General features: G+C 43.7%; 2 protein-coding genes across 3 annotated transcripts in view; both read left to right on the top strand.

The window, feature by feature from the left end:
• The window catches only part of LOC126037824 (KAT8 regulatory NSL complex subunit 1-like), a 36,719-nt gene extending 24,131 nt beyond the window's left edge, over positions 1-12,588 (top strand). The window contains exons 6-13 of one of the 2 annotated variants that reach the window (XM_049798644.1): positions 1,101-1,266; positions 2,394-2,558; positions 4,442-4,614; positions 7,158-7,279; positions 7,516-7,570; positions 8,124-8,236; positions 9,457-9,529; positions 10,281-12,588. In XM_049798644.1, the coding sequence (XP_049654601.1) occupies positions 1,101-1,266; positions 2,394-2,558; positions 4,442-4,614; positions 7,158-7,279; positions 7,516-7,570; positions 8,124-8,236; positions 9,457-9,529; positions 10,281-10,559 (1,146 nt within the window). In that variant the 3' untranslated portion in view covers positions 10,560-12,588. Of the gene's footprint in view, positions 1-1,100; positions 1,267-2,393; positions 2,559-4,441; positions 4,615-7,157; positions 7,280-7,515; positions 7,571-8,123; positions 8,237-9,300; positions 9,530-10,280 lie in introns of both variants that reach the window. The other variant, XM_049798643.1, reaches the window with a different exon arrangement.
• Positions 12,589-15,928: 3,340 nt separating this feature from the next.
• The window catches only part of SMARCC1 (SWI/SNF related, matrix associated, actin dependent regulator of chromatin subfamily c member 1), a 90,559-nt gene continuing 79,432 nt past the window's right edge, over positions 15,929-27,055 (top strand). The window contains exons 1-2 of the mRNA XM_049798146.1: positions 15,929-16,236; positions 24,140-24,259. Of these exons, the coding sequence (XP_049654103.1) occupies positions 15,934-16,236; positions 24,140-24,259 (423 nt within the window). The 5' untranslated portion in view covers positions 15,929-15,933. The remainder of the gene's footprint in view (positions 16,237-24,139; positions 24,260-27,055) is intronic.

The following is a 27,055-nucleotide window of genomic DNA, read 5'->3' as shown; positions in this document are numbered from 1 at the left end:
TTGTCTAACAGTTCTTTTTATCGAGTTTTTTGGAAGCATCACAGCTACAAAAAGCCTTTAAGGAAGATGAGGAAGAACAGGATGGGAAAAGGTGCAAAGGTGTTTGTTTTGAAAAGAAAATTATTAAATATTAAGGTAATTCGTGCCGTACAAGTGTCTGGTATAATCCCTGCAGTTTGAACCCTAGGTTTCATGTAGCAGAATCTCGGGCATTGAAACTTATTTAAAAAATAATTTATTCAGATGTTACAGCCAGAAGAAAATAACTTGAGCTGGGTGCCTCTGCAGAGGGACCCCGAACAAAGAAATCCCTGGGCAATTATACCCTTACAATCTATGCCCCCACCCCTCACGCTCTCTTTGCACGCCTTTTGGTCCAATGGTGATTTCTGGTCTGTGATCTTCTAACACCGTATTGGATTCCTTCTCTGTCTCCAGGCAGGCCATTAACTGTTCTAATCTTGCCGAGCTGCAGCTTCTGCTGGTGGCTGCAGCCTCCCTGTCTCCTGGTTTGTGCTGGCTCTGCAGGCCCTCTTTCGCTTAACTAGGTAAAAGTGCAGCATATCTAGGCAAAAGTTCACAGATTGCAGCCTAAGACTTCCGCAAATCTAGCTACTTGCACGAAGTAATGCTAAACAAACTGTATACCGAATCTCACAATGTTATGACTCTAAGACATTCATTCTGTTTAAAGCTTATTTAAGCTAAGTAACTAATATTTAATAGTGTTTAGGCTTTGCTGGAGTTGCAGAGGAGCAGGTCTGTTGGCTTGGAAATACTAGTAAAGAATCACACAATGTGTTCCTTAACACACTGAATTATTTTGATAAGGTAGCTCATCCATGGTCAGAAGGGGAAACAGCCTGTGGTAGTATCCTTGCACACTGTTTTAACATTGATCCCTGGGTCTTGACTTTGTTTTTCATCCTGCAGATCTGTGGCTTGGTTACAGTTTACTTGCCTGGCTTTTGCTTTTTTAGTGAATGGAAACTAGTGCATCTGCACAAAGCAGACTGGAGTTACTGGATCTCAACTTCAGTTTTACTTAAATCTGAAGCACATTTCCCTCTTCAAGTGTTTGATCTCCTTTCTTCTGCTAGCCACTGAAACCTCTCACTGTGAAGTGCAGCTGTGAATGGCCCAGCTCTTGCATCCTGTGTAGCTGCAAAGCCTCTGTCCAGACAATAGACCCTGATACCATGTCCCTAGAAGAGCGCGTAGCCCTCCTGGACTCTGGCTTCCACCCCATACTCTCTTTATCTCATGGTGAGTAGATCACATGTTATAATGCGGAAGATGATCCCCTTGCTGTGCCGCTGCCCTCCTTGCTCTTCCTCCTTACATGCAAGGCGGTTAAAAATAAGCTGACAGAGTTGTAAGTGTGTTTCTAGAGGATAATGAAAAATGTCCAGTGATGTTCTGCATAGTAACCAGACACACATCTTCAGTCCCAGGACGCAGCCCGTGGAGATTTCTGAGCCTAGGGAACTACGTTGTGTCTTGGCCTGCATCTGAGGCAGTTGCTATCTCTACTTTAATGTAAGCTTAGGGCACTTCTTCAGGATCAGCTCTCTGTCTTCTGCAAGGAACATTCTAATTCTGGAGGCTGGCAGAACAACTATTGTAAGTTCCTGTTAAACCCCTGTCCTGGAGGGCTACTTGGAAGACTCAATCTAATGGTGACTTTGACAGGCTGTGGGGTAGTTGTTTGGTAGATGACGAGCACCAGCTTTGAGTGTGAAATCACTGTTTTGAGTCTAAGCTCCTGTTATTGAAACATTGGTGGCCTTCTAGATGTGCTCTGTGGTTGCTTTATGAACTATGCTCTGTGGAATCTTAACATTTAGTTTCTGTTTAAACAAATGATGATGGTGGCTGCAGCAGTGCTAGTGCCTTTAACTGTGGAAGAGAAAGAATGTGCACTATGGAGTTTTTAAGTAGGTTAAGGGACAGTGAGGAAAAAACTTTCTACTGTGCAACTATGAGAGCATCTCTCCAAAAATACTTTTGTCATTAAAAAACAAAGTACAAGCTCACCTCTACTCATTAAATAATGATGCAAACAAGTAATATGTAGCTGGATATGATTCAGGTTAGTGTAAGGGTGAGAAGCTTGATGGCGAGGTGTCAGGTTCTGGCTGTAGCATGGCAGGTTGCAGAGGGCCAGGGCAGAGGCTGCTCTTTGGGGACATGCTCATCCTGTTCACTCTGTCACAGCATATGTGGGGTGAGAGAGCCTGCAATCGACCATGCTTACTGTAGTTACCTGTGTCACTTCATCTGTTTACTGAAGTACTGACAGGTGTGAATCGCTAAGGATGTGTATGCAGTGCTGTATGTGAAAAGAGGTAACTTTTATGCTTACCAAAATAATTTGGTTTTCCTACTTTCAGGCAACCCTCTCCACTTGCACTTTGAAACCTTACTAAGAGAGGATGGATTGCCTAGACTACTGAGCCGTGAACTCAGGACTCTGAAGATCTCCCGTTTTGGAAAGAAGCAAGATCCAACTAACAGCACGTTCCCAAAGCTACACTCGTCGCTCCTGCATGCCTCCGGTAAGTTAAGCAAAATGGAATTTGAGTTGAAGTTAAACTAAATGTGGGCTTTTAACCAGTGCTTGAGGGCAACCAGTCAAGGTGGAGTGGAGGAAGTAGCTCCCTTTCTTCCAGTTGAAGGTAATTTGAACTCTGTGCTATAGTAATGTCTAAGTGACTGAGTCCAGCATCTTGCAAACTACAGAAATTCTGAACCTCTTGGCAGGACACAGAAATGCTGGCCTCAGCTAAGTTATTCAAAATAAATAAATCTCGCAATTCTCTGTTTCTTTCAAGAGAATGAGCAACCCCAAAAAGAAGCTTTTATGAACCTTTATTTGAAAGCGGAGTAGATTGGTATTTGCCTGGCAAAACTCTGGCATCTTTTTTTTCTGCTGTGATAGCAGTTGCTGCTCCAGTTGCATGCTGCTCTTGCTGTTTTGGAAGGCCTTTTTTTTTTTTTTTTCATTGGTCCATCAGAGTTGTTTATTTTTTTTAATGGTCTACAGTAGTTTAAGTGACAGACAACTCAAGACAGGAAGAGGGAAACCCAGCTAAAACACATCCTAGTTTTTAAATGAACTAGGGTTAGTGTTCCATTTGACTTTCTTTAAAAGGCATGTTTTTAAGCCAAATGCATTTTTTGAAAGTAACATAATGTGTGGACTGCAAGCTGGCCATGTTCTTGACATTCTTAGGGGACACAGTTGCTGCATCTGGAATACTTTTTAGGTTCTGTGGTTGCTGATACAAACTACCATGAACAAACCAGATAGTATTTAAAAACAACACCAAAAAAACACCACGAAACAAGCACACACCCCCCCCCTCAAAACAACTGCCATGCTGAAAGTACATCAGCAGCCTCAGCTTGTGTGTTTGGCCCTAACAATCTGAGCTACAACTTGATTTAATGATGTTTAATCAGCCTGAGCTGAGGTTACTTAGCTTTGAATGGGGAAGGATGTTGAAGAGAAGTGTTCTGGAGATATTGTCCTTCCAATAATCAGCTCAGGATGTAATGAAGGTAGAACAAGCAGGTGGCTAGTGTTGAATGAATATGAGTAACCTACTAGAGGATGTTTGAATAACACACCAGTGTAGATTCTATCACCTGGTCAGCAGCTGTTTGACTTCTAACTGACTTATCTTTCTATACCTCCTTCCTTTTTTCAACTATTTAGCCACAAGACTACAGAAAAACTTATTATTTATGGGCAGCGTGTATGGGGGTATAGACACCTGCCATGAAGAGTGTGTTCTAATGGATGATGCAGTAATGTAGGATGATTTTTTCGTATATTTTTAACTCTCCAAGAGCCTCACAGAGCTAGATCATTACGAAGGATTTGAATAGTGGAGTGATTTGGCACAATTGGTTTGGAAGACTGCTCCATTTGTGTTATTCAGCATGGAATAAGCCAGTTGCAAATGGAAGAAAGAATAACAAGTTAACTGATGTAGAAAAAGCGTATCAAGCTGAGGTTATAAAGAACTTCATGGAGAAAGGTACATCTGTCTTAAAATCAGTGTGGTTCGTCATCAGAGTGATCATTAGAAATAGGACCAGCCTGACCAGTTTGACAGTGAAGAAAGCTTTTTTTAAGTGGCTGTATTTTGGACTGAGAGGTGCAGTTCTTGATGGCTGTAACTTCTACTTCACCTTCCACTTTATTTTTGGAAATGCCCACCAAAAGTAACATTTTTGGACTAGCATCTTTCAGTGCTGCAGAGCATTGATGCTTCACTTGAGACTTCTGTTTGACACTTGTTCTGTAATGGCGATGTTTGTTCCACTCTGTTCTCCGGGGCGGGTTTGGTGACTACAGGGGTAGCAACATCACCAACCGGTTTTAAGTCAGCCTGACTTCACCTTGGGTTTTCTGTTTGTGTTTTATTAACAGGTTCAGTGTTTGAAGGGAGAAGGCAGCTTGAAGGAACGTCCAGTTGCAGCTTTCCTGTTTCCAGTCCTCAGGCACATAAATACAGTTCTTTGCACCATCCACCATCCTTGCACCCAGAGACTCCTCCAGCCCCTTCTTCCAGCCAGATGCCTTTCACTGGCAGCCCAGCAGTGGTGAGTTGAAACAAAAGCTGTGGCAAATGAATCTGCAGCAGGGGAGTAGCCTTGGAGAGGAGCTGGGGGATCTCTCTCTTACCCAGCATTGCCTTGGGGTTGCTGACTCACTGGGAATTCAGAAGGGTCATTACTGCTGATGGACTGCTGGGAAATGCAGTTTGGATGTTGGTGTTAGTAACAGCTACTTCCTTCATTGTTCCTCAGGCTCGGCTGGCTAGGTGCCTGCGGCACTACTTCCCCAGCCAGATTGGTTGGTTTCACCTTTAGTACTGACAATACTCTATAGATTCCTTCTTTTTGTAAGCAAGTAGCTATATATACATAATGTTACAGTTTTATTTGGCTACAAATTAATAGTAGAGACTTAATTGCTACGGACTTCCCCCTGTGAAGCGGGAATATCAGCAGAGAGATGATCTTTAACATTTTCTTGTTTTTTCTAGAGGTAGCGGAGGATTAAAAAATATGCTGTGCAACAACCACTTCTCTAGGAAGGCACTGAGTAATTCCTGGCTCTCCAAGCATGTTGAGCAAAGGAGACCTTGAAGAACCGTGGCTCAGACTTGCTACCCTTACCACTATTCCCTTTTTGCTTATAGATAACTGTTAGGTCCAATTGACAGAAACAGACCTGGGGGAAGAGTGGCTGGAAAGCTGCCTGGTGGAAAAGGACCCGAGGGTGTTGGTTGACAGCTTGGCTGAGTATGAGCCAGCAGTGTGCCCAGGTGGCCAAGGTGGCCAACAGCATCCTGGCTTGTACCTGAAATAGTGTGGCCAGCAGGACTAGAGGAGTGATCATCCCCCTGTACTCAGCACTAGTGAGGCTGCACCTCTAATACTGTGTTCAGTTTTGGCCCCCTCACTATGAGAAAGACATTGAGGTGCTGGAGTGTGTCCAGAGAAGGGCAACGAAGCTGTTGAAGGGTCTAGAGCACAAGTCTTATGAGGAGCAGCTGAGGGAACTGGGATTGTTTAGCCTGGAGAAAAGGAGGTTGAGAGGAGACCTTATCCCTCTCTACAACTACCTGAAAGGAGGTTCTAGTGAGGTGGGGGTCAGTCTCTTCTCCCAAGTAACAAGCAGTGGGATAAGAGGAAATGGCCTCAAGTTGTGCCTGGGGAGGTTTAGATTGGAGATTAGGAAAAATTTCTTCACTGAAAGGGCTGTCAAGCACTGGAACAGACTGCCCAGGGAAGGGGTTGAGTCACTGTCCCTGGCAGTACATTTAAATAGATGTGTAGGTGTGGCACTTAGGGACGTGGTTTAGTGGTGGATCTGGCAGTGTTAGGTTAATGGTTGGACTTGATGATCCTAAAGGTCTTTTCAAACTTCAGTGGTTCTGTGATTCTAAGAAGCTTTTTCTACGTTTGACTGTTTTGTGCTTCAGGTCCATCTCATGGAGATCAGCACAGTGCTTGTGGATCTTCACTGGACTAAATGATTCTGACTCCTGTAAAAAGGGGTAGTGAGCTCCTCCACGGAGCCTGCATTCCTTGTTATGCCCATTTCACTTGCATTGGCTACTCATTTTTCTGGTTTTATGGCTCCCACATTGTTAGTGCTTTTTTTGCAAGTGCTGTTCTCCCTCTTTGGTGCACACAAGATTTAACAGTTCAACTCATGAGTTGGCTGCTTCTCTTGTAAGCTGCTCTTTCAGGTAGTCTCCGCTTCCAGATTTTAAGGGTGCTTCTGAGTAATCCTGTGTCTATTAAGGTTTTTAAAGAATATCACATCAGTAATAAACCATAGCTAACCTTGTGGCCACCAAGAACTGCAATTTGTGGTTGGCCTCTCACCTAGAAACAAAAGGATGCTTGTTTGAGAAAGAACAAAAGAACTGTAGTGTCTTGAAGACTTCTTGGCTTATAAGTAAAGGGGACACTTCCATTCTGGATTGCAGGTCTAATCTCCAGCTCTGTCGGGAACCACAATATATGGATCTCTTCACAAAACGATAAAAATACATCTCAAAATAATTTAGGGGTCTCTTCATTCCACTGTTCCTAGGATGTTTTTTCCGGAGCCTTGCTCCTTAGTTTGGAAATACTTGTGACTTCCAGCCCAAATGCTGTGATATTTCAAGTTGTTGTCTCAACAGCGGTATCCTCAGCCTCAGGAAAGTAGAGTTCTTCCATGGTTTTACTTTTTTTTTACTTTTTCCTTCTCAGACCTTATTCTGCAAGGCAAAACAAGTACAGCTCCTTTAGTCTAGGGAATGACAGGTTCTTACTTCTTGAATCATCATCATAGCCTTTTTCTTTGCCTGTTTCAATTTTTTTGCTACACAGATAACCTAAATATATACAAAGTTATAAGTGAAATCCCACTCACCGAGGTAGGTAAGTATTACCCTGTTTCATATAGGAATAAACTGAACCACAGAGGTTGCATGACATGACCAAAATATCATTGAACGCCAGTGACAGTGGAAAGAACCCACTGCATTTACTGTTACAGAGAAGTTGTATTCTGTGGTATATTCAAATATGCTTTTGTGCCAACATTAATTTTCTGCATGGAGTGTTCTTGTTCTGTGTTTCAGCAGTCCTTAAGAAGCAGAAAAGCAGTGTGTTCCTATGACATCGACAACGTTGTGATCCCCATGTCAATGACAGCTGCCACTCGAGTGGAGAAGCCTCAGTACAAAGAGATCGTAGTACCAAGGTACCTACAGACCAGGCCTTGATCCTCTCTCCTGTGGGTGACAGGACGAAACGGCTTCAGTTGGCCAGAATGAGCACTGTTCCTCTCAATGGAATAACATAAGGAAATTATTCCTAATGGACAAAAAAAGAAAGCATTTAATTAAAAAAAAAAGTATTAGTATTGTTTGGACTTAAATGTTAGTACCAAATGTGTTTTTCTTTGAAGTGATCTTTAGCTTGTGTTACCTCTTGCAGCTGGAGGATAGTGGAGCTCGAGGAACTGGAGCCTTTCAATCAAACAGACTCTGAGGTAAGAAAACAGTTTTGTCAGTTTGTCTCAAATGTCTGTAGCCATTCTGAGAAGGTGCCAATGGTACATTGGGAGCGCTAGAGCCAGTCTTGGCCAGTTAATAAATTCTGCCAGCCCAGTAAGCAAAGCTGCTGTATGAAATGCTCTTCCATTCTGCCCAACGCAGCTGTGTCTGAAGCCAGTGGAAGGGCAGCAGAGATGAGGCTTGTGGTGGCGTGCCAGCTGTTAGGAACATCAGCTGTGGGTCACCGCTGCTAGCTGCAGGCAGAACAAACCCTTCCATTGTGTGTGATTTAATGCCCCTGGCAGCTATTTATAAGGTGCATACAACAGCCTGCATCTGTCTCCTGACAACTCGGGCTGACAAACAAGTTCCTGGTTCAGTACATAATGAAAAGTAGGAAAATGAGATAGTGATACAAAGTGTGTGTGTGCTGGTTCCCAGACGGTTTGAATGGGTTGAATATTGCTTACCTGGATTTTTAAAACAGTAGGCTTGGCCTGCAGGCAAGTTTTCATGCTTTAAGTATTTGGCTAAAACTTCTCTTCCTAGTTGGAGGATACTTCTGATAAGATGTACTCCAGCCATCACTCCAAATATGAAGATCTTGAACGAGCCTGCTGGGATTCCTGGGCTACAGCTACTTCCCATAAGCGGGGAAGCAGGTACTGTTCTTGCTAGCAGACGCAGAATAAGGTGGCTTTATTTGTTCTTAATTTTAAATTGTACAGAGATCCCAATTCAAGAAGTTACTTTTGAATGAAGAAATTCTTAGGTGCTCATCATTTTGCTCATATAATTAGTCTATTACATAATAAAAACAAAATATTGCTAAAATAGGGCCTAACCAGCAGAATAGTAATGCAGCATGTCACAGTCCTGTTAAAAATCAGCTTCATACTAAGCTCAGGCTCATGTGTTGAGAGCTTTGTGTTATGTTAACTGTAGTACTGCATACTTTTCCCAACCATTTTTTCCTCTGGTTTATTTAATCGGTTTGACAGAACTTACTGCTATGGAGATTGCTTTCTGTTCATTTGCTGCATCTCCCTTACCTTTTTACCTGTTGCCTGGACAAAGAACAATCTGTTCTTTTTCCAGAGGTACAAGTGTTCTGTTTGCAGGGATAAAAGTTTAATTCTTCTCTGCCTTTCCTTCAGTGGGGCAGTAGTAGGTCTGCCTCTGCTTTCATTAAATTTTGAGATTTTCATATTTTTGAGATCCCCACCTCTATCAGAGCTGAAATTGTCTGATATTTTCACAAGTTGTTGAGCAGTTGAGTGGGGAGAAGGACTGACAGGTCATACAGATAGTAATCCATATGTCTGGAAAAAGGCCAAAATAGCATGGTCACACCAGGGAAGAATGTTGGCGTACCTCCAGACAGCTTCAGCTATAGCAGTTCTGTGTCTCGTAGCTGGTGTGGGTTTTTTTGGTTTTTGTCTTATTTCTTTTCACGAGGTTTTACTCTCTCTTAATGCTTAGTTGTTCTCTTCAGGCTCAGGATGAGTGAAATAGACAGTGATTGCCCAAGGAGCCATGAGATGTTCTTTGAAGAGATGATAGGAGCAAAAGGGCTACTTTGTTGAAGCACTAATTGGGCAATATGATCTCATCTCCTTGTATGGAGGGGATAAAGCTTACATTTTTCACTGTACAGTGATCTTACTTATATTTGGGTTTCTTGCTGTACATAACTGACTGTGCTCCAAATACTACTTTGCTTTAGGTCCTCCAACAAAGCAGACAGCCGATGGGCTGGGCAGCCTCAGCCAGCATCTCCAGTTACTGGATTTAATGGCCTTAATGATCTGTATGTGCATGCTTCTACTGGCTTGTGCAGCCCTGAGACTTGCAACAGTTTGCAATCCCTCTCTGTCCACAGTCAGACCAGAACAGTGCTGTCTTGCAGTGAAGGTACCAGATCTTCCCTGGAAATGCTGGATGAAGCAGTCCAGGTGAGGTTATGCTGTAAGAAATGTCAGTTGTGTTCTTTTCTAAACCAATTTTACTTGTATATAAAGTAAGTTTTCTGAAAGCTACATGAGCTTCACACTATTCAAAAGACAGTTCAGCTTGTGTGTCTGCTGAGACTTGGGCTGGTAAAAGCATTCACAGTGTGTTAAATTATTCTTTTTCTGTGTTGTAGTTTAAATCATTCTAAACCAATATTGATGCGGAGTTTGAGATTATTCCCAGTAAGTTGGACTGAGTCACCTACATGACAGTGAATAGTTTCAGACAGTTGCACACATCATGGGATGCTTTTTGGCAGAAGGAGTTAACTTTAAGGAATAAATTCTGAAACTGCCAGAGGATTTCCTTCCCTTCTTCCTTAGGGATGGTCTTGCAAAGTCTTACAAGCACAGTCTTGCACTTCGTACTAGATCTGTCCTTGGTTTGGGCTCAAGGGCACAGTGTTTGCTTTGAAAGCCTTTTCAGATAAAAAGACTATGAAAAACAAGGAATGTCAGCGGAGATGGCAAAGCAGGCTCTTGATACCAAGGAAAGCTGAACTGGTAATCCTGGAAGTAGTGTGAATAGCACACAGTGTTCATTGCTCTGAAAAGTTGGCTTTGCTTTGGCATCCTGACAAATTGAATCTGCTGGTCTTTCAGCAGAGTGGCATGGACAAGGAGGAGATGGGTATTGTAGTGTTCTTTCAGTAGTTGATTCTAGGCTTTAATTTCTCTCCTCTTCACTCCACAGAACATACAGCCTTGGGAACCTCGCACGTTTCCACTTTCAGATTCTGCATACCGAGGTCTTCTCCAGAACTCAAATGAAGATGGCTATGACCAGGCTGACTTTCAGCCCTCGGTGTCTAGCAATAATCAGGGCATCAGGCCTACCTCTGTAGACACTGTCATACCCAGCTTCACGGGGATGCAATTTCCAGATACACATCTGCGAACAGATGTCAATAAAAGCCATAGAGAAGTTCACGGTCCAGCACTGCAACCCAGGAAAGCTTGGCAACAACGCTAAACCTGACCTGTGGTGTTAGCTATGCTCACTGCAGTGTCAGAAGGCTGCTGGACTGGTGCAGGGGAGCACCAGCAGTGTGTGGCATTGCTGTGTCAGACCTCGTTTCAGCAGCAGATGAGTAGATTTCTGGATGAGGAGGGGTTTAGGCACCTGATGGAGCTATGGTGCTAGACTTTGAAGGGATAGTGCTTTTCTGAAAGACCAGTTTCTGGTCAGGTCTGCAAAACAAGGCTGAACTGCCTTGTCACAGGAAGGTTAGGTGCTGCTACAGACAGAGGAAAGAGATTTGAGTAAAATTAATTCCAACAGTAGAAAGAAAACAATGTTTTTCAATCTTGATCTTTACAAAAGTGCCTACCAGGTGGCTGTTGGGTCCTTTAGTGGCTAGCAGCAGGTTTCAGGGTAGTGCTCACTTGCTCCCAGATCAATTTCCAAATGCCACAGAGGTCTGAGGAAGTCTTGTGAGTTTGATATGAACCAAAGACCTGGTGAGGAAGGGGAAAGGAGAAGGCTGCATGGTATGTACTCTAAAATGCAGCTTTGAAAAATTAATCTTGTAAGTACATGAAAATCAGGTTCCCCTTGCCCTGCATAATTGAAGTTTTATATTGGCTTCCTTCAGTGAAACTGCAGGTCAATTTCATAACACACAGTTGTTTTGTAGTATCCTTCTGCTACAAAACTGATGTGTTACAATTCTCTGACTTTTTCTCTTTTCTGAATTGCCTTCTCTCCTTGGAGTGAAGACATTGTCTCAGGGATTCTGGCAACAAGCCACTGAAGAGCCATACAGCTGAGAAAAATGTGCATTCTGTAACAGGGACTTTCAGCTGCCAGCTGTTTTGAGGTGAGCGGGGTGGTGAGCTTTTTTCAGGGAATGAACGTCAAACCTGATCAATCTTGATAGGTGTCCCACCAGAATGTATCAAAACTAAAACTGCTGTTAAGACTCAGTTGAATCTGTATTAAGGTGACCAGGAACCATGTTCTAGCTTGACTAAAATTTCTCACTTAAAATAATTAACTTGAGCAAAGGTTGCTTCTTTTTTACATGCTAGAGCAAAAAAAATAAAGTTCTTTGTAACAGTTCATTATGGAATATACTCACTTTGCTGCCTTTCAAAACGGTCTCTGAAATTTAGATTTCTGGATATGTGGTTGTCTTTATCATTCTCTGTATCTCTGAAGTGTTCTTTCTTGCAAGGAATTATTTCTGGGTTGGAGTGTTTGGGGGCAGGGGGAACACTTGCAGCCTATAGTAAGGCCAGGGATGTTTTTATATGAGGATTGTGATTTTGATAAGGAGCTTTTTGCCTCTCTATTTGATGATGTTTGATAAAGTGGTAGTTAAATGCCCAAGCGTTGCCTAGTTGTCTAGTTTCTGTAAAGAAAATTGCATGATTCAGTGATACTCTCCTGTGTTGAAGAGTCAGGTAGCCCAGAGACTGCCCTTCACCAGAGAGATATGGTTCACCACTGTAGTGGTGCTCTGTTATGCTGCCTGCAAACAGGTGACTACAACTTGGCAGCTGGTAGTAATTGATCTGGTTTGTACCAAAAAGTGTACAAATGGAGTGAAATTATGGAGAGTTCAAAAAGAAATAGCAAAGCTGCAGAGTTAAGTGGAGCACTGCCACACCTAGGTGCAGGTTTCTGTTACTGTTTGGTTGTGTGGACCAAGGACTCTGCTGCTTCTTCAGGTTGCTTTGAAACATATGAAAATTAGAGAAGCCCCCAACTTCATCTTTATTTTTCTGGAGTTGAATATAGGAGTGCATCATGGAGATGTACTTAATTTTCTTAACTAAAATTTGTTGTATTTTGTAACTGTATACAGATTTTTCACCTGTCACTTTGAATTTTTGTATTTGGACTGGTTGTATTCACAAGTAAAGCATTACTAAAGACTTGATCAAAGCTAAATGTTTTTAAAAGAGGAAATTTGGGGAAAATTGCTTCATAAGGACTCATTCCATGGGACTAGATGTGTTTATGAAAAGATAAATAAAACTTCTGAATGTTCCCAGCAGTGAAGACTTGGTGCAGATTTGTTCACCAGAAACATTTTGAAGCCATGAAGAGCACTGCCCCAGTCTGTGTATTTTCGTGTGAGTTAGCTCTACCTATGCCCCTGTCCCTCTCCTCCCTAGGGTGCCATCAGCATCTGGTGGGATTGCTGCAGGTTTGTGTTTCTAAATATCCTTGATACATTAGTACCATCAGCTCTGTTCAGTCAAGCTCAGGCACTACTCACTGCTTTGTCTTCCTTTAAGGCTGCTTTAAGGTTACATATAAAACCCTCTGCCTTTCCTGATCAGGTGCTTCATCAAGACAATCCAACTGTTCCACTGCTGTGCAGCTATGCGAGGGCTAAAACTGCCTGTAGGGTGATTATGTATGTCAGCACCCCATTTACTCCCCAAATTACGTCTCTCTGCTGAACTCAGGGTCTCCACGCAAACCCTGAGCTTCACCTCACAAATCATCTGCTCCTATTCTAAGCACTGCCTCCTCTGGTGTCTGCACATCCAGCTGTGTCCTAAAACAAGCTTCTCCAATCTTCATCAGCTAGTCTTGGAGTGTGTGTGGTTGTCATCTTTCTTTGTGAGGCCAAACATTACACCATTGATGGCATTCCTGGAAGGATGCGAACTACTTGCTCAGCTGTCCAGGGAATTGCAGCATTTGTGTTGTGTGTCAAACCTGACTGAAGGTGGGCAGCAGCTCCAAAGTTCACAAAGGTTTGGGAACAGAGGGGGTATGACTAAGTCTTGTTTTTTTAGGAAACTAGGCTAAAGCCAGATCCTCCTCTGTCCAAGAGAGCCAAATCATTTGACTCAGAGTGCAAGTTACTCTACAGTCTCAAAAGATACTTCAGGTTAGGGTCAGAGGAGGCTCTAAATTTGGAAGAAAGAAAAATGACAGCTTATGTGAGGGTTCCAGGTATAGGGCCAGAGTAGCACTTCCCATGTCCTTGCAGTCTTGTGGTTCTTACATGGCACATCAAATGTCTCTCAGTTCCCACCAGATGAAATCTGATTTCATATTTTTCCCTGTCAAGCTCCAGATTGATCCTATTCCAAGCTACCTAAGAGTGTTAGCCATAACAGCAGAAAACTGGTTACAAGGGAGAAAGACCAAGATCATTAGCTTTGATGTAACTGAAATACAAACATTTTCCTTAATCCCTACAATCATGAAAATCATATTCTGCATTCATTTTATTGTCTTCTGGGAGCTTTTATAAAACATCAGGGGGTGTGTAGTGTTCACAGAGGTAGGACTTCCTCCTTCATTCCCTTCTTCCTGCCTGCCTTCTCTCTTCAATTCCTCCCCCTCTGCCTTATTTTTTATGCTTCCTCGCTGGGATTCAAAGATATGAGGGGCATGACTGCAATCATGACTTCAATGATTTCTGCTCCCAAAGGTTTTTCTGCTCCTGTGCTGTAACTCTGCCACCTGGAGCTGCACGAACCTGCATTCCTGCAGGCCATGTTATGAAGCTGTCCCACAGCAAGCTGCAGTTCGGGGAGCTCATTGGTAAACTACATAACCCATCTGCCCAAAACCCATCTAAAGAATTGTTCCTAATTATGATATTTTCACTTTTGTTTCACATAAATACATGGTCAAGAGACTTCTGGAAGAGCTCCCCCTTCTAGCTGGCATGCAATAGTGAATTACAGCTAAGTTAACCTGTATGCTTAGTGCTCGACACCTTCTTTTCACATAAGCTGTGCTGTAATTTTCAGTACTTTTCATTGCGTAGTGGAGAGGTGAAATTCTTCAAACTTCAAAAGTTGAGGTTCTATTTCCCTGTCTTCTACTTTTTTTCTTCCAGAACATTACCTATGTCATTTCTTCTGTGTAAAGCTTTAGTCACCATAGGAGCAGTACACACAGCCACACTGCTTGAGGAGGGTTTCAGTGGCACTGATACTGGTGTTCCACCATATCCTGTGGTGCCCGATGGGAGAACAAACAGCCTGGGCTGGTGTCTGAAGCCTGCGGGGTGTTTGCTCATTTCATTTCTGCTTAGGAATGCAAAGATTGTCTGTCTGATAACAAGGGGTCAACTGCCTTCAGAAATACAGAAGGGAAAAAAAATATAAGTGTGGTGACAAAACCATGCAGCTGCATTTGAGGATGATCTGTCCTGTTATCCTTTATGAAGATCTGATGCTTCGCTGCCTGCTGTCCTTAAGATGGAGGAGCAAATATGAAAGTGTGCACAGGTTTCTTTCCACGGCAAGAAAAAAAAAGCTATTTCCTATATAAGAGGAAATCTAATGCCAAAAAGGCGGTATCACAAATTTCAGTCTGTCACTACCCTAGTGCAAGCAGAGTGCCAGGATGCTTTGAACAGCAAAGTTGGGTTTTCCACCCTACATATCCAACTCGTCTCCACCAGCATAATGTGTTAGATTAAAAAGGGAGTTCTGGATCAGATCTGCAGCCTCCACAGCTACCAGGAGTAACCCACCTACCTCAATCTCATCCTGTGTGAAGGCAGTGGATGCTGATCCACGGAGGGACAAGCAGAAGTGACAAGAGCCACACTAGAGGATGCATTCAAACAAAGTTAAAAAACCACCCAAACTCACTGATGCACCTCTCATGCAGAAGGATTCGAAAAATCACCACATGGTGAGCTTCCTATGGATGGACGGGGCTGCTGTGTCCGGCCAGGGTGTGAGGAGGGGGTGAGATCTCTCATGACGCCTGAGCATCCCACCTCAGCCGGCACCAAGGGCACGGACAGTGATTTTCCGGTACCGGAGCACACCTGGAGCTCTCCCCAGCCGGTACCAAGGGCACGGACGGTGATTTTCCGGTACCGGAGCACACCTGGAGCTCTCCCCAGCCCGGGTCCCCCGGCGGGAGCGGCTGAGGGGAGCGCGCGCTAACGGGCGGCGGGAGAGGGCGGGAGGCAACGCGCATGCGCCGAGCCGTGGCGGAGGTGGGGGCGGGGCGGGAGCAGCGGCCGGAGGGAGCTCGTCGGAACTCCTCGGCGCATGCGCAACCCTCCCCACACACACAAAAAGGAAGAAAAAAGAAAAAAAAGCGAGCGTGGCGTCGGCGCATGCGCCAAGATGGCGGCGGGGCTGCGTGGGGGAGGGGCGGTGGCGGCGGCGGCGGGGCGCAGGCGCTGAGGGCGGCGGCGGCGGCGCGCGGACGCCGAGCGCCGCCGCGGGGGGGGGGGGGGGGGGGGGGGGTGGGGAGGGCTGTACCGGGGGCAGCGCGAGCGCACCGGGCCGGCGGCGGGGCGGGCGAGGAGGAGGAAGAAAAAGGGGGGGCGGAGGGGGGGTGGGGGGGGGAAGGGAACCGGATTCCCGAGCATGCCTGAGGGGGCGGGGCGTCCGCCGCTCGACGCATGCGCGGCGTGAGGCGGGTGGGAGGCGCAGGGCCGCGGTGGCGGCGCTCGGCGAGGGTAACAATGGCAGCGGCGGTGGCGGCGGGCGGCGGGACGGGACCCGGAGCCGCGGCGGCGGCGGCAGGGGGGGCGGCGGCGGCTGCGGCGACTGCCGCCGTGGCGGTAAGCGGTGGTCCAGGGTTAGCGGCGTTGTCGGTGGCTCGACGGAAAGACGGCGGCCCGACGGGGAAGTTCTGGGAGAGCCCGGAGACGGTGTCCCAGCTCGACTCGGTCCGCGTCTGGCTGGGGAAGCACTACAAGAAGGTGCGGACCGGGGGCGGGGGGGGGGGGGACGGGGACACACAACCCCCCCACCCACACCGAACCCCTCACAGAGCGCGCGGGGGGTGGCGGCGGTTTAACGTTCCCTCACGGTCCCTTCCCGCGGGGGCGGGGGAGCTCCCTGCCGGTGCCCCGGGGCCGGTGGGTGGGTTGTGGGTGGGCGGGAAGCCCGGTACCGCCGCCGGCCTTTTGTCAGCCGCGGCCTCGCCACTGCGCCCGGCCCCTCCTGCTGGGGCCCGGCCCCGCAGCGCGGTCGGGGGGGAGCCGGGGCGGCCGTGGGTGGGTGGGTGGTGGGGGATCCGTCGTGGGCCCCCGCTTCCTCAGAGACGGGGTGGTTCGGCCGGTACCCCGCGTCCATGTTTATACCGAGGCGAGCTGCGACGGTAACTTTCTTGTGCGGGCAAGCCCCGGCTCAGGTTGCCAGGATTTTATACGGGTTTCGCTTAAACCGCACCCCTGAAGTGTTTTTAAAAAAAAAATAAAAGAAAATAAAAACCCGACCCAAAACCCCTTCAAATCCAAACCGTTCGTGCCGTTCAGAACGGCGTCTCACCGAATCTGGTGCGCGTGGAGAGCTCTGCGCGCGTTGCCTGTACTTGGGGCAAGTTCACTTTTTGGTGGGGTCGTTGGTCGCTGTGTATTGCCCTTGTAGTCCTCTTCCTCTTTCATAGGCTTGGTTGTGTTGTTCTCTGTTTCTTTGTTTTCTTTTCAAATGTTTTTCCTGTACGATGATTTTGTAATTTTGTTTCAATAGCTAAGCCTTGAAAAATTACCTGACCTGAACTTGTTAGAAGGCAGATAAATCTGTCCAGTCAGCTTTGTAGCAATCCGAGGAAGAGCATTAGCTGGGGCAGAGGGATGTCAAGGGGAGATGTTGCACAACCTAAAGGTGCCTTAATCTCTACATTTACCCAAGATTTGCAGGCCATCCCTCCATTCTTCGGTAGGTCTGGTGTGAGGAACACCCAGACAAGTTTGCCCATTGCTCTGGGGTGCTGTTGTTTGGATTATTTGTGTGGCAGCGCTCTGAAATGGGTATCTGAACTGATCGGGGTTAAAAACCAGAACACGTTCAGAGGTGTGTTTTACCGGTCCTTCCACATAGCTTGTTCCAGTGCAGCCACTTACAGTTGAATCGGCGCAATGGAGTGGAGGTCGTCCTTTGAGCGAGCAGCTTCAGCTAGTCTTGTTGATAAGGAAATTGTAACAGAAAAAAAATGTATCTGTAGTTTGACTTTGTTTTGGTTGTGCTTCTCTGCCGTTTCTGGACTTCTGAGGAGGAGCATTCTTTCCTTTCGTTTTCATAACTGAATACCCACAAGAACACAATAAACTCTTGAAATAACTTTGAAGTGGCACCTGCCATTTTGCAGAAGAGTAAGTCACCTTACTAAAAGCATTAACAGTTATTGTCTGTTGCTGTTGTGAATTGAAACTACCTAGACAACTGGTTCTTGCCTTACTAGCCTGGTAGGGCCTCTTATCTGTAGTTCAGGAATGGGAGCTTTCCTTTTGTATGCCAAAGGAAAAACTCCTTTATTATAATTGGTTTACACGCTATTACTGCTTATAAAGATTAGATGGTTCTATTTATTTCGTAAACTCTGGAAGGTAATTGGAATTGGGCTAACAAGAAATCTTTACTGGGCAAGTAAATTTCAAAATACTGTGTTGTAAAATCCTTTAAAAAAAATGGGGGGGGGGTATTTTTGCTTTGGAAATGAGGAAGCTGATACTACTGGTGTTTAAAGATGTATCTTTAATTCTTTAAATGGAAGTGTTAATTCCTTTTTGATGTGCAGTAAATAGACTCTAGTTCATCTTGCGTGTGTTTTCATCTTGCCGTGACTTCTTTCAGAAAAGTATGTGATGATTGTATCTGACTTTTGTCCAGTTTATACTCTTAAAAACACATACATGTACATCTGGGCAGTGGTGAACCCATCAGCTGTAGTAGGTTTTGTGTCCAGCTCCAGGGACGTTGGGGACCAGTTGGAAAGAATCCCAAGAGCAGCAGCGAGCTTGGTCAAGGATCCAGAAATTGCAATGGGCAAGGATAGAGTTAGAGAATTGCAATTATGAATCTTCTTGTTCCTGTCTCTAGATTAGACAGGTCTTCAAGTATCTGCGAGTGCTCCATGTCTCTAGAGTATAACTAAAAAGTAAGAGGTTTAAGTAGTAGTTATGGAAGACTTGCACTGGATATTGGAAAACTCCCGTTGTTGGGGAGGAGTGGGCTGCCTAGCAGTGTGGTCAATCTCTGCCAGAGATCTTTTGATGATAAAATCTACTGGGCAGCGATGTGGGTTTTGTAACCCTGCGTTGCTGTGATGTACTGTTTTCCTGACGCAAACCTTCCGGGCCCCTTTCTTCTTGGCTAATGTGTTGGCAATGAGGAAGGCCCTTCCCTGGACCTGCAGAAAGATGGCGTGCGTTGGGAGTTTGCCTTGGGGAGGCTCAGGTGGCTGGGTAAGGTATGCCTGTGAAGATGGAAGGAACACTGGAGGGGCTGTTAGCGACAACAAACAAAATGACAGAAAACAAAATTGTTTATGCCAAACTTCTTCCCGCTCCCTATTTTTGTGTTTGTGCGATGTATGGAAGTCATTTTGCACTATGTCTCTGCACTGAGAGTTGCAGGAGGTGCCCCACTTCTTCCCAGGCCTTGGACTGCGATACGGATGTTTGAGCCTTTCTTCCCTGTGAGTTGGAAACAGGTTTGTGCTGTGGTTTTCAAGGCCTGGGGGTCCTGATAGGCTTTCATAGCGTTTGGGTGGACTAACTCTGGTGATATCAAGGTGTCCACTATAAGTAGAAGTTTATAGTTCAAAAGTAAACTGGGCAATTCACTTTTTATGAATGCTGCGTGATCTCTAATATTATGCATTGTTTAGGTAGTTACTTTGACATTAAGCAACAAATTGCTCATATTGAAATGGCTTGTAAAACAGAGTTATTTCTTGTATTTAAAATATCTTCCTAAGATAGTTTGGGTGGAGTTGTGGTTTTTTATATATATTATGAAGGATGCAGAAACTAACCTTGGCCTTACCGCTGTAGTCCCTAAGAACCGTTTCCCCGTGTGTTCATCGTGTCCAGTTCAATATATTGGCCTGTAGGAGCTTCAGCTACTCAGTGCCTCTGGAAGCTGTACCCTCCCCTCTGAGCCAGAAGGTTGGAAAACTGATTTTTTGGGGGGGACAGGGAGGAAGGTGTCTTGCTTTGATTTTTAAAGAACAAGTGGATCGTTGTCTTAAAGGGCGAATTAGAGGAGAAGATGGCATGGGCTGTCTGTATAGACACTAAAAGCGCACAGAGGATGAGGACGTATCATCACTTGGAAGTCTGGGTGGTTTGTTGAGTATCTGGGACCCACTTGCACTAGTAGCAACTGTAGAATAATAAATTTTCTTTCCGCGTTAATGGAGTACAGTGCTGTTGTAAGGTGTTGGACTAATGCCAGTGGAGCACGTCTGTTTTACAGCAGGACGATAATGACGGGCAGCAATGTGGGATCCCTTTATGCCCTTCTATTAATAAGCCTCAGCCCGACAGCGAGGACGGACAAGCCGCTTCTTGGCAGCTGTTATGAAATGGCAGTTGTTATGGCCGAAGATGTCTGTTTGGAGACCACCTGCTTGTCCACCATCAGCCAGGAGCTGAATTTAGAGGATTTGTAGTTATCTTTCCGCTGGCTCTGACTTCTTGTGTCAGTACTAGTCTTATCAAGTATTTCTTCAGTCAGACTTTGATTTAATCTGAGGGAGGATTTTCTCTGTGTTTGCAGCTCTCTTGTGTTCTCACCTTTAAAAAAGGAACAAGGGTTATAACCTAAATAAAAGTATTTTAATGTTGCTTTTCCTTTCCCTGTTATTTAGTGATCTGAGTTGAAATGTTCTTTGTTTTGGGGGAAGGAAAGGATTTTGTGCATCAGGGCTACAACACAGAGCCATAATGTGGTTATTTGAGGTCAGTAACCACATCAAAACCGGGTATACGAATCTGTCCCTTATGCCTGTGACAAAGGCTTTGCAGTGCAGCTGCAATGGCAAATCTTGCTGGTGAAGTGATTTCTTCTGCTAGCAGTTACTCTCTTATTTTTGAATTATTGAGTTATACTGAAAGACTTCTGACCATACATGTTTTCTACTTAAGGATGTGTGGGTATTTTTGTGTTTCTAATTAACATGGAAATGGTAGAAGAATCTTTGCTGTGTCAATGGGGCTTTGGTATTTCAGCACTTGAACAAAATCCTCTTATGCCAAAGCTGTGTGTCTAGGAACAGGGCATCATTTCTATCTTGTGGAATTTGCTGTTAAAAAACCTTTTTTTGCTGCAGAATTGTTTTCTGCTTCTGTCTGCTGTGGAGACTAGCGGAAAACTGGCAGATAGGTTGTGACTTCAGTCCTCTGTGGTCCCCTCAAACCCACCACCTATTGATCAGGAAATCATCTTACTGATTTTGCTGTTTTAAAGATCCATTTGTATTGCTGGCTAGTGTGCCCGAGTGATTGAGAGGAGTCTTTTGTGTTTCCTTTTGAAGGTTTTTTTCCCTTATCGTTTAAGGGGAACCTCAGGCAAAGTAATGAGTTTCCTGTAAAAAAAAAAATAAAAAAAAATTGCAAGATAGTGGTGGTGCAATATAGAATCAGGGGTTCCTAATGTTATTTTTCCTTTCTGATAGCTTCCAGCTGTCAGTGCCTCCTGCAAGAAGTAAAAATGGGACCTGCAAGTAAAAGAATAAATGCCTGAAAAATTTCACATGTCTAAGAATATGCTTTCCCAGGCATATACTCATGTGAATATTTTGGGTTTTTTTTGTGAAGGAAGACATTTGAAAAAAAACTTACAGTTAGCCAATACAAGAATACCACCTCTTACGGATTGATTTTTTTGACTGAGGTTGCAGTGCTGCATGCTCCAAGTTGTCATGTATTTACAGCAGGCAGTGTTGTCTTGTTGACTCTCATTTACAAGTGACAAAGAAACCCTACTAGAAAACCCTAAACTTGGACTATTTCCTTATTGATTTTCATTTTCTGCTTTTGTTGGCTTGTTTGTGTGAAGAATTAAGTTCCTTCTATCGTTATCTTTGTCATGAATTGTCTTCCCATGGTTTGTTGGATCTTCAAACTGGAAGTTGAGAGGACCTTAGCTAGGGGGTTATGCTGAAGGCAGTTTTGTTGTAGGTGCCCTAAAGAAGCTGTGAGTTTAAATAGACTATATGGGTTGAGTGCTGGATTAGTGAAATTCCAAGTTTTTGGATTGGTGATTGGGTTTTTTGTTCTGTTTTAAATGATGGCCATAAGTACAGAATTGTTTTATGCTTCTATTTCATTGTTCGTAGGAGCCATCAATACTTTGTTGTGTTGCATTTTATGCATTTTTGGTGCTTTATTAATTTAAAATATTGTGTTAACCTTGGTGCAAAAAGCTGTACAAAAAAAGCAAACATAGCAATACAGAGGTTCCCCACCCTCCCCATTAAATGAGATACAACAGTTATGTTGTTTTTTCTATTTGACGTTACCAGAATGAAGACTGTGTAGCTTCAGAGAAGATCTGCAAAAGCTACTTTTGCTTTTTTTTTTTTTAATCTTCTTGGAGTACGCCTCCCATGTGAAACTAAAGGTGTACTACTACAATGTACTCTGGGAAAAAATTTATATCTGTCGCTCTAGATATATATTTAAAGTGCTACAGCTCCATCGGTAGACAGTCTTAAATAGTGGGGCTTAGGTCGGAACTGGTGGCTTTGCTTTTTGAACATATTTAACATGTATGGCATGTGAATGTGTTCAAAGCTGTATTGGTCATAGAAATGGGATTATTTAATATGAAGTCTGGCACTTGATCTGCTACGCTTTTGTTTTCACGTTTGTGCAAATTTTAAATCTGCAGTTTAGCAGATAGCTGTGTTGCCCGCACCTTTGAATTTACATTTGTTTCGTTGCATTATAATTGGCATAGCTGGACTAAAAGCTCGGAGTTTTATTCAGACTTGTGTAAGGTGGTGGTGCAAAGGTGGAACATGCAAAATGATGGGAGCTTCAGGGCTTACTAGCTGTGATACGCTACATCTGTGCACATCCTGGGTGTGATAGTCACTTTTAAACTACACAAAAAATAATATAAGGTAAATCTTTTGTTAACAGATACAGAAATACACAGCACTGTATGCGTTTTGGTAACCATCCTTCTTGGTTTAGCAACCCTTAGGATACTGATAAAAAGGGTTCTGCCAAATTTAGCAATAGGGGCTTATTCTGTGCCTCCCTGCTGGAGAATTTTACCACTTGTAACAAAGGCAAGAGAAGGGCACGCTTCCTGCTGAGCTGCGGCACCTGGTAAGCTAATGCAGAGGCTGGGGTGGGTTTTTCAGTAAAGATGTTGGATTAACTGGGGCACCTGAGTGAGTCACATGCTCCCTTTTGCCATCCTGTCTAGGGTCAGTAATTCCAACAAAAGGTTGCTTAAACTGCTCTGGTGAATTCAGCCACAGCACCCAGAGCTTCTAGTCCAAAAATTATAAAGGAATAGTTGCTAGCTGAGAAGAGCCTGAGGGTCTAGAGATTTTTAAAAAGCCTAAGAGCAAAAGTCTTTATCTTCAGCTAGATTCTAACAGCAATAAAGACTGACTGTTATTGCCGCTTCATATCTCTGTGGTAGCGGATGTGAATTGATAGGAGTTACTAATTGGATAAAATTGTCACAATTGCCTGCCTTTCCTGGGGGGAGGGAAGAGTGCTAAGAAAAATACAGCTTTGGAAATTTAGCCTTCTGTTCTTTATAGGCTCACGTTTCTAGATTAGATTTTATACACAGGGCAGGACACCTGGGGAGTCTTACAGGTATTTGTGTCCTTCAAGTTGCGAAGATTTAATTTCTCAGATATGTCTGTCTGCCTCTTAACAAGCACTGAAGGAATTTGCATCTCGAGGTAGTCAGATACTGTAAAATTGTCATGGAAAAGTCAATGTCTTTGTAGTGTCCTTTGCTATGTAGATGGTGCTTTGGAAAGCTTAGTTAGATTTGTCTGCTATTTAACACCACTGCTTTAAACTTTTGAGGGTTCTGGCTCTCAGCATTTTTTTAAGGGGCTTTAGAAGAATCTGATTTGAGGGAAGAACAAAAGCCTTGTGGTTCATAGTGTTACCCAGGTAAATGACTCTAGGGTAGCTAATATTACTCCATATTCTACGCAAACAAGTAATGTTTGTTCTACTCTTAGAAGTCTTCTGGCATGGTGAGGAGATTACATCTGGTAAGTGAATATTGTAATATTAGGAGTAATGAAAACTCAAAAGCCACGGGAGCTTTTTTTAATATTGCTTGCTGTGATTTCCCCTTCTACATATATGCATTTTATTAGAAGTATAACCTTGGGAAATTCTTAGATTGTCACAAAGTATTGCAGATGTAGTTGTCCAGATCAGTTTTTCTCTTTGTACGTGACATGCTACATAGTACCAAATGGATGCTTTTAGGATTAATGTGTAGTAGTTGATTACAGAAGGAGCTTGTAAAGTTGTTGTAGAAAGCTCTGTGTATATGTGAGCCAGAATTAGGCTGTTCCTTTATTAGGAGCTACAAATCAGATTGAAGTAGTTAATCTCTATCTGTAAAACACCGCCAGCCATGATGAACTGATGATGATTCACAGATATGTGCTATACTTTAAGACTAAAACTTGAAAGATGTTTGTGCTTGGTGTTCCTCCTGTGCACGCAGACACACCACCCCCCGCCTTCCCCCAGCCACACAGTGATCCTTAAATCTTAAACTGTGCTCTACAAGTGATAAAGTGGTCTGGGGGATTAGTAAATCAGTCTTCATGTTTTACTGTCCTCTATTGCAAGTAAGCGTGTGGTTTTTGTCTTTCAGTACGTTCAAGCAGATGCTCCTACCAATAAAACACTGGCTGGGCTGGTGGTGCAGCTGCTGCAATTCCAGGAAGATGCCTTTGGAAAACATGTCACCAATCCTGCCTTCACAAAGCTTCCTGTGAGTACTGGGGTTAACCCACTGCTACTACAGTAGTGTATTTTGTTCTTCCTCTGGTATCTGTGCTGCTGGCATTGCTTCCAGGTGATTGGGAGATTGGTGCTTAGTCTGAGGCGTTTGTTGATGCATCCTCTGGAAGGGGTGAAATAGTACGGTCCTTCATAAAAGTAGATTTTCACTGTAAACCAGAGTATTTTCTATACATTTGGAAGTGATTTCCTGAATATTGTGGAAAGGTTTTAATTTCTAGTAAAAATCTATGTAAACTTGTAAATTTTAGTCAGATCTGTTTGGACTGATGCATCCTAAATGGACTGAATAACATGCACTTTCCAAAGCAAACAGGTTTCCGTTGGGCATTTCTGTTGATTAAACGTCAAACTTGTGCTGTCAATGCTGAAAAACGGCTTTACCGTGTTCTTCAGTAGCACGTAGTTACCGAATTAGTCTGGGCTAGTTTTCCGGTCACTCAGGATATTGGTATACAGAAACAATATCAACGTTTTAAGGGTTGCTTATTTAAAGTTCAAACTTGGCACATGTTTAGCAGTGGTATCCTAGTGATTGTGTTCAGAGATCAGCTCCATTGTGCTTGGAACCCTGCCTGCCACCAAAAGAATCTTGTCCGAGTGAGTGTGAAGGCTAAACAACTGATGGAGGAAAGAGGGATACGGCAAATGGTAAGGACAAAGTAACAAAGGGATTTTGCTTGTGAAGGGCAAGGACTGCAGCGTGGTATCAAGCACCCAGTTGGCTGATTTCGGGTAGGTTTTGTGGGCCAAGACCAGTGTCATAAATGTGTATGTAAGCATTGTGGACATCAGCAGGAAGGTCTTTTCTTATCTTTGCCACAGAATACTTACTGGGAACCTAAGGTCATGCAGTCTAGAGTTGTGTTTATATATACATACTAAGTTGGAAATATGTATAACCGATTACAATACAATAAACTGAAGTTGTTCGGAGAACTATTGAAAGTACTCCTATCTTCTTTGGTCCACCACTTACAGAATAGTATCTTTTATTATTTTATGGTGATTTTTTTTTCCCCAAACATTTTGCTTATGTAACTTCTTCTGTGAGGAGAGTGAATTCATGCATGTTTTCTTCAGAAGAGGGGTTTTCAAACCTAAGTTTTATTGGGTGAATCTCTTGGTGCTTAGGAATGCACACAGAAGCATAACAAGATGCCATTAAGATATAGCTCACCATCACTTCCATTCTGATCACCTGATACCTCAGTGGTGATGAAAAGCTTCAGGGACAGAGGTGAACGTGGCGGTGCTTTATTTTGATATGGCAATGTAGACCATAAAACTGTACCCGTATTCAACAAGTTGATAAACCATTTGAGTGCTTTCAAGTCTTAAATCAATCTTATCTTAAAAATGGGTAATAAAGATTTCAGTGGCATTGTAAATATATTGTTCCTGTGTTTAACTATTCTTGCTGTTTCGAAGGTCTAATCTGGTCAGATTTGCTCAGTTTAAGTTTACAGCAGTTGGAACTCTGCTCTCAGTTACTTCCGATAGAAGACAACTCATCAGTACATCTTTATATTGTTTTTATGAGAAAATGCAGTATGTACTCTTAAGATGAGGTTAGTGTTCACTTTTTTAGACATGTAATTCAAGATACTGGTTCAGGCTGCAAAGGAGGCTTTTTTATTCCATTGTAGCACTTTGAAGACATACAGAATGCTTCAGTTCTCTAGGACTATGTCTAACTTGGGAAGAGAGGTGGGGTGAAGGGGTATCTTAAGTGACATTGCTAAGCTCCAAAAATATATTGAAAAGCCATTGCAGACTTTCCATTGAAAAGAAACTGAATGAAGCTAAAAGAGATTGAAAGTTTGTCGTTACCTTAGTGACTGTTCAATATTACCATGTTCCTGGCAAGGGAGGATCTGAAGTTGAAGAGGAGGAGGTCATGCTTGTGTAAAAGAAACAACCCCCAAGCCATGAAAACTTTGAGTGCTATGTACCTGCAGATGACTGCAGAAGTCCTCAATTTGTGACTCCTGCTCACAACTATCATCACTAAAGGTTGCCATTAATGGTCCATTCCTTGTGTGTTGCTGTTCCCCGTTAATACCCACTGCAGTGTTTCCCTTATCAGTGCGGTTTATTTGAGATGGTTGGTCTTGAGATCAGCAGCTGTTGCAAAACACAGGGATGTGGCTCACCAGGAGCACTTGATGAGAACATATCAAACCAAGGTGGTTCTTCCCATTCATGTGAGAGCCTTTCTATTTATTTTCCAAGTACTAGCCAGTGTACCTCACCCTCGTTCTCTGAAGTGTCTGCTCTGCAACGCTGGAGCAGTCAGTGCCAAAGGGAAGCTGGTCTCTTCGATCGGTATTCAAGGTAAACCTCTCTGACCTTGACTGCATCTGAATCATGGCAGATGATTCTGTTGAAATAAAGTTCAAACACTTTACTTAGTGGTTTGAGTGGATAAAATAGACTTTGCATTTGAGAGAGGGTTGTTAATTCTGTGTTTAAGCTCCTATTCTTGGCAAGGATGCTGCACAGGATCTGTGAATGGATCTAGAGTGAATGAAGGACTGTTACAGCTTGACTTCTGTGCATGTCTTCTCATTATTGTATTTAAATGCATATTGTCTAACCTTGCTGATGCTCAAAAAAGAAAAAAACGATTAATTCTCTTACAGGCAGTTTTGCATGTTTCAGATAAAGGCTGTATTAAGATAGTAACTCTTAAGATGGCAAATTGTAAGGCCATTTGATCTTAATTGTCTTGTTATGATGGATTTTGGGTAAAACTGTTGAAGGG

This window comes from Accipiter gentilis, chromosome 4, assembly GCF_929443795.1.
Source record: "Accipiter gentilis chromosome 4, bAccGen1.1, whole genome shotgun sequence".
NCBI classification, from domain to species: domain Eukaryota; kingdom Metazoa; phylum Chordata; class Aves; order Accipitriformes; family Accipitridae; genus Astur; species Astur gentilis.
This window is presented reverse-complemented; position numbering and strand designations above follow the sequence as displayed.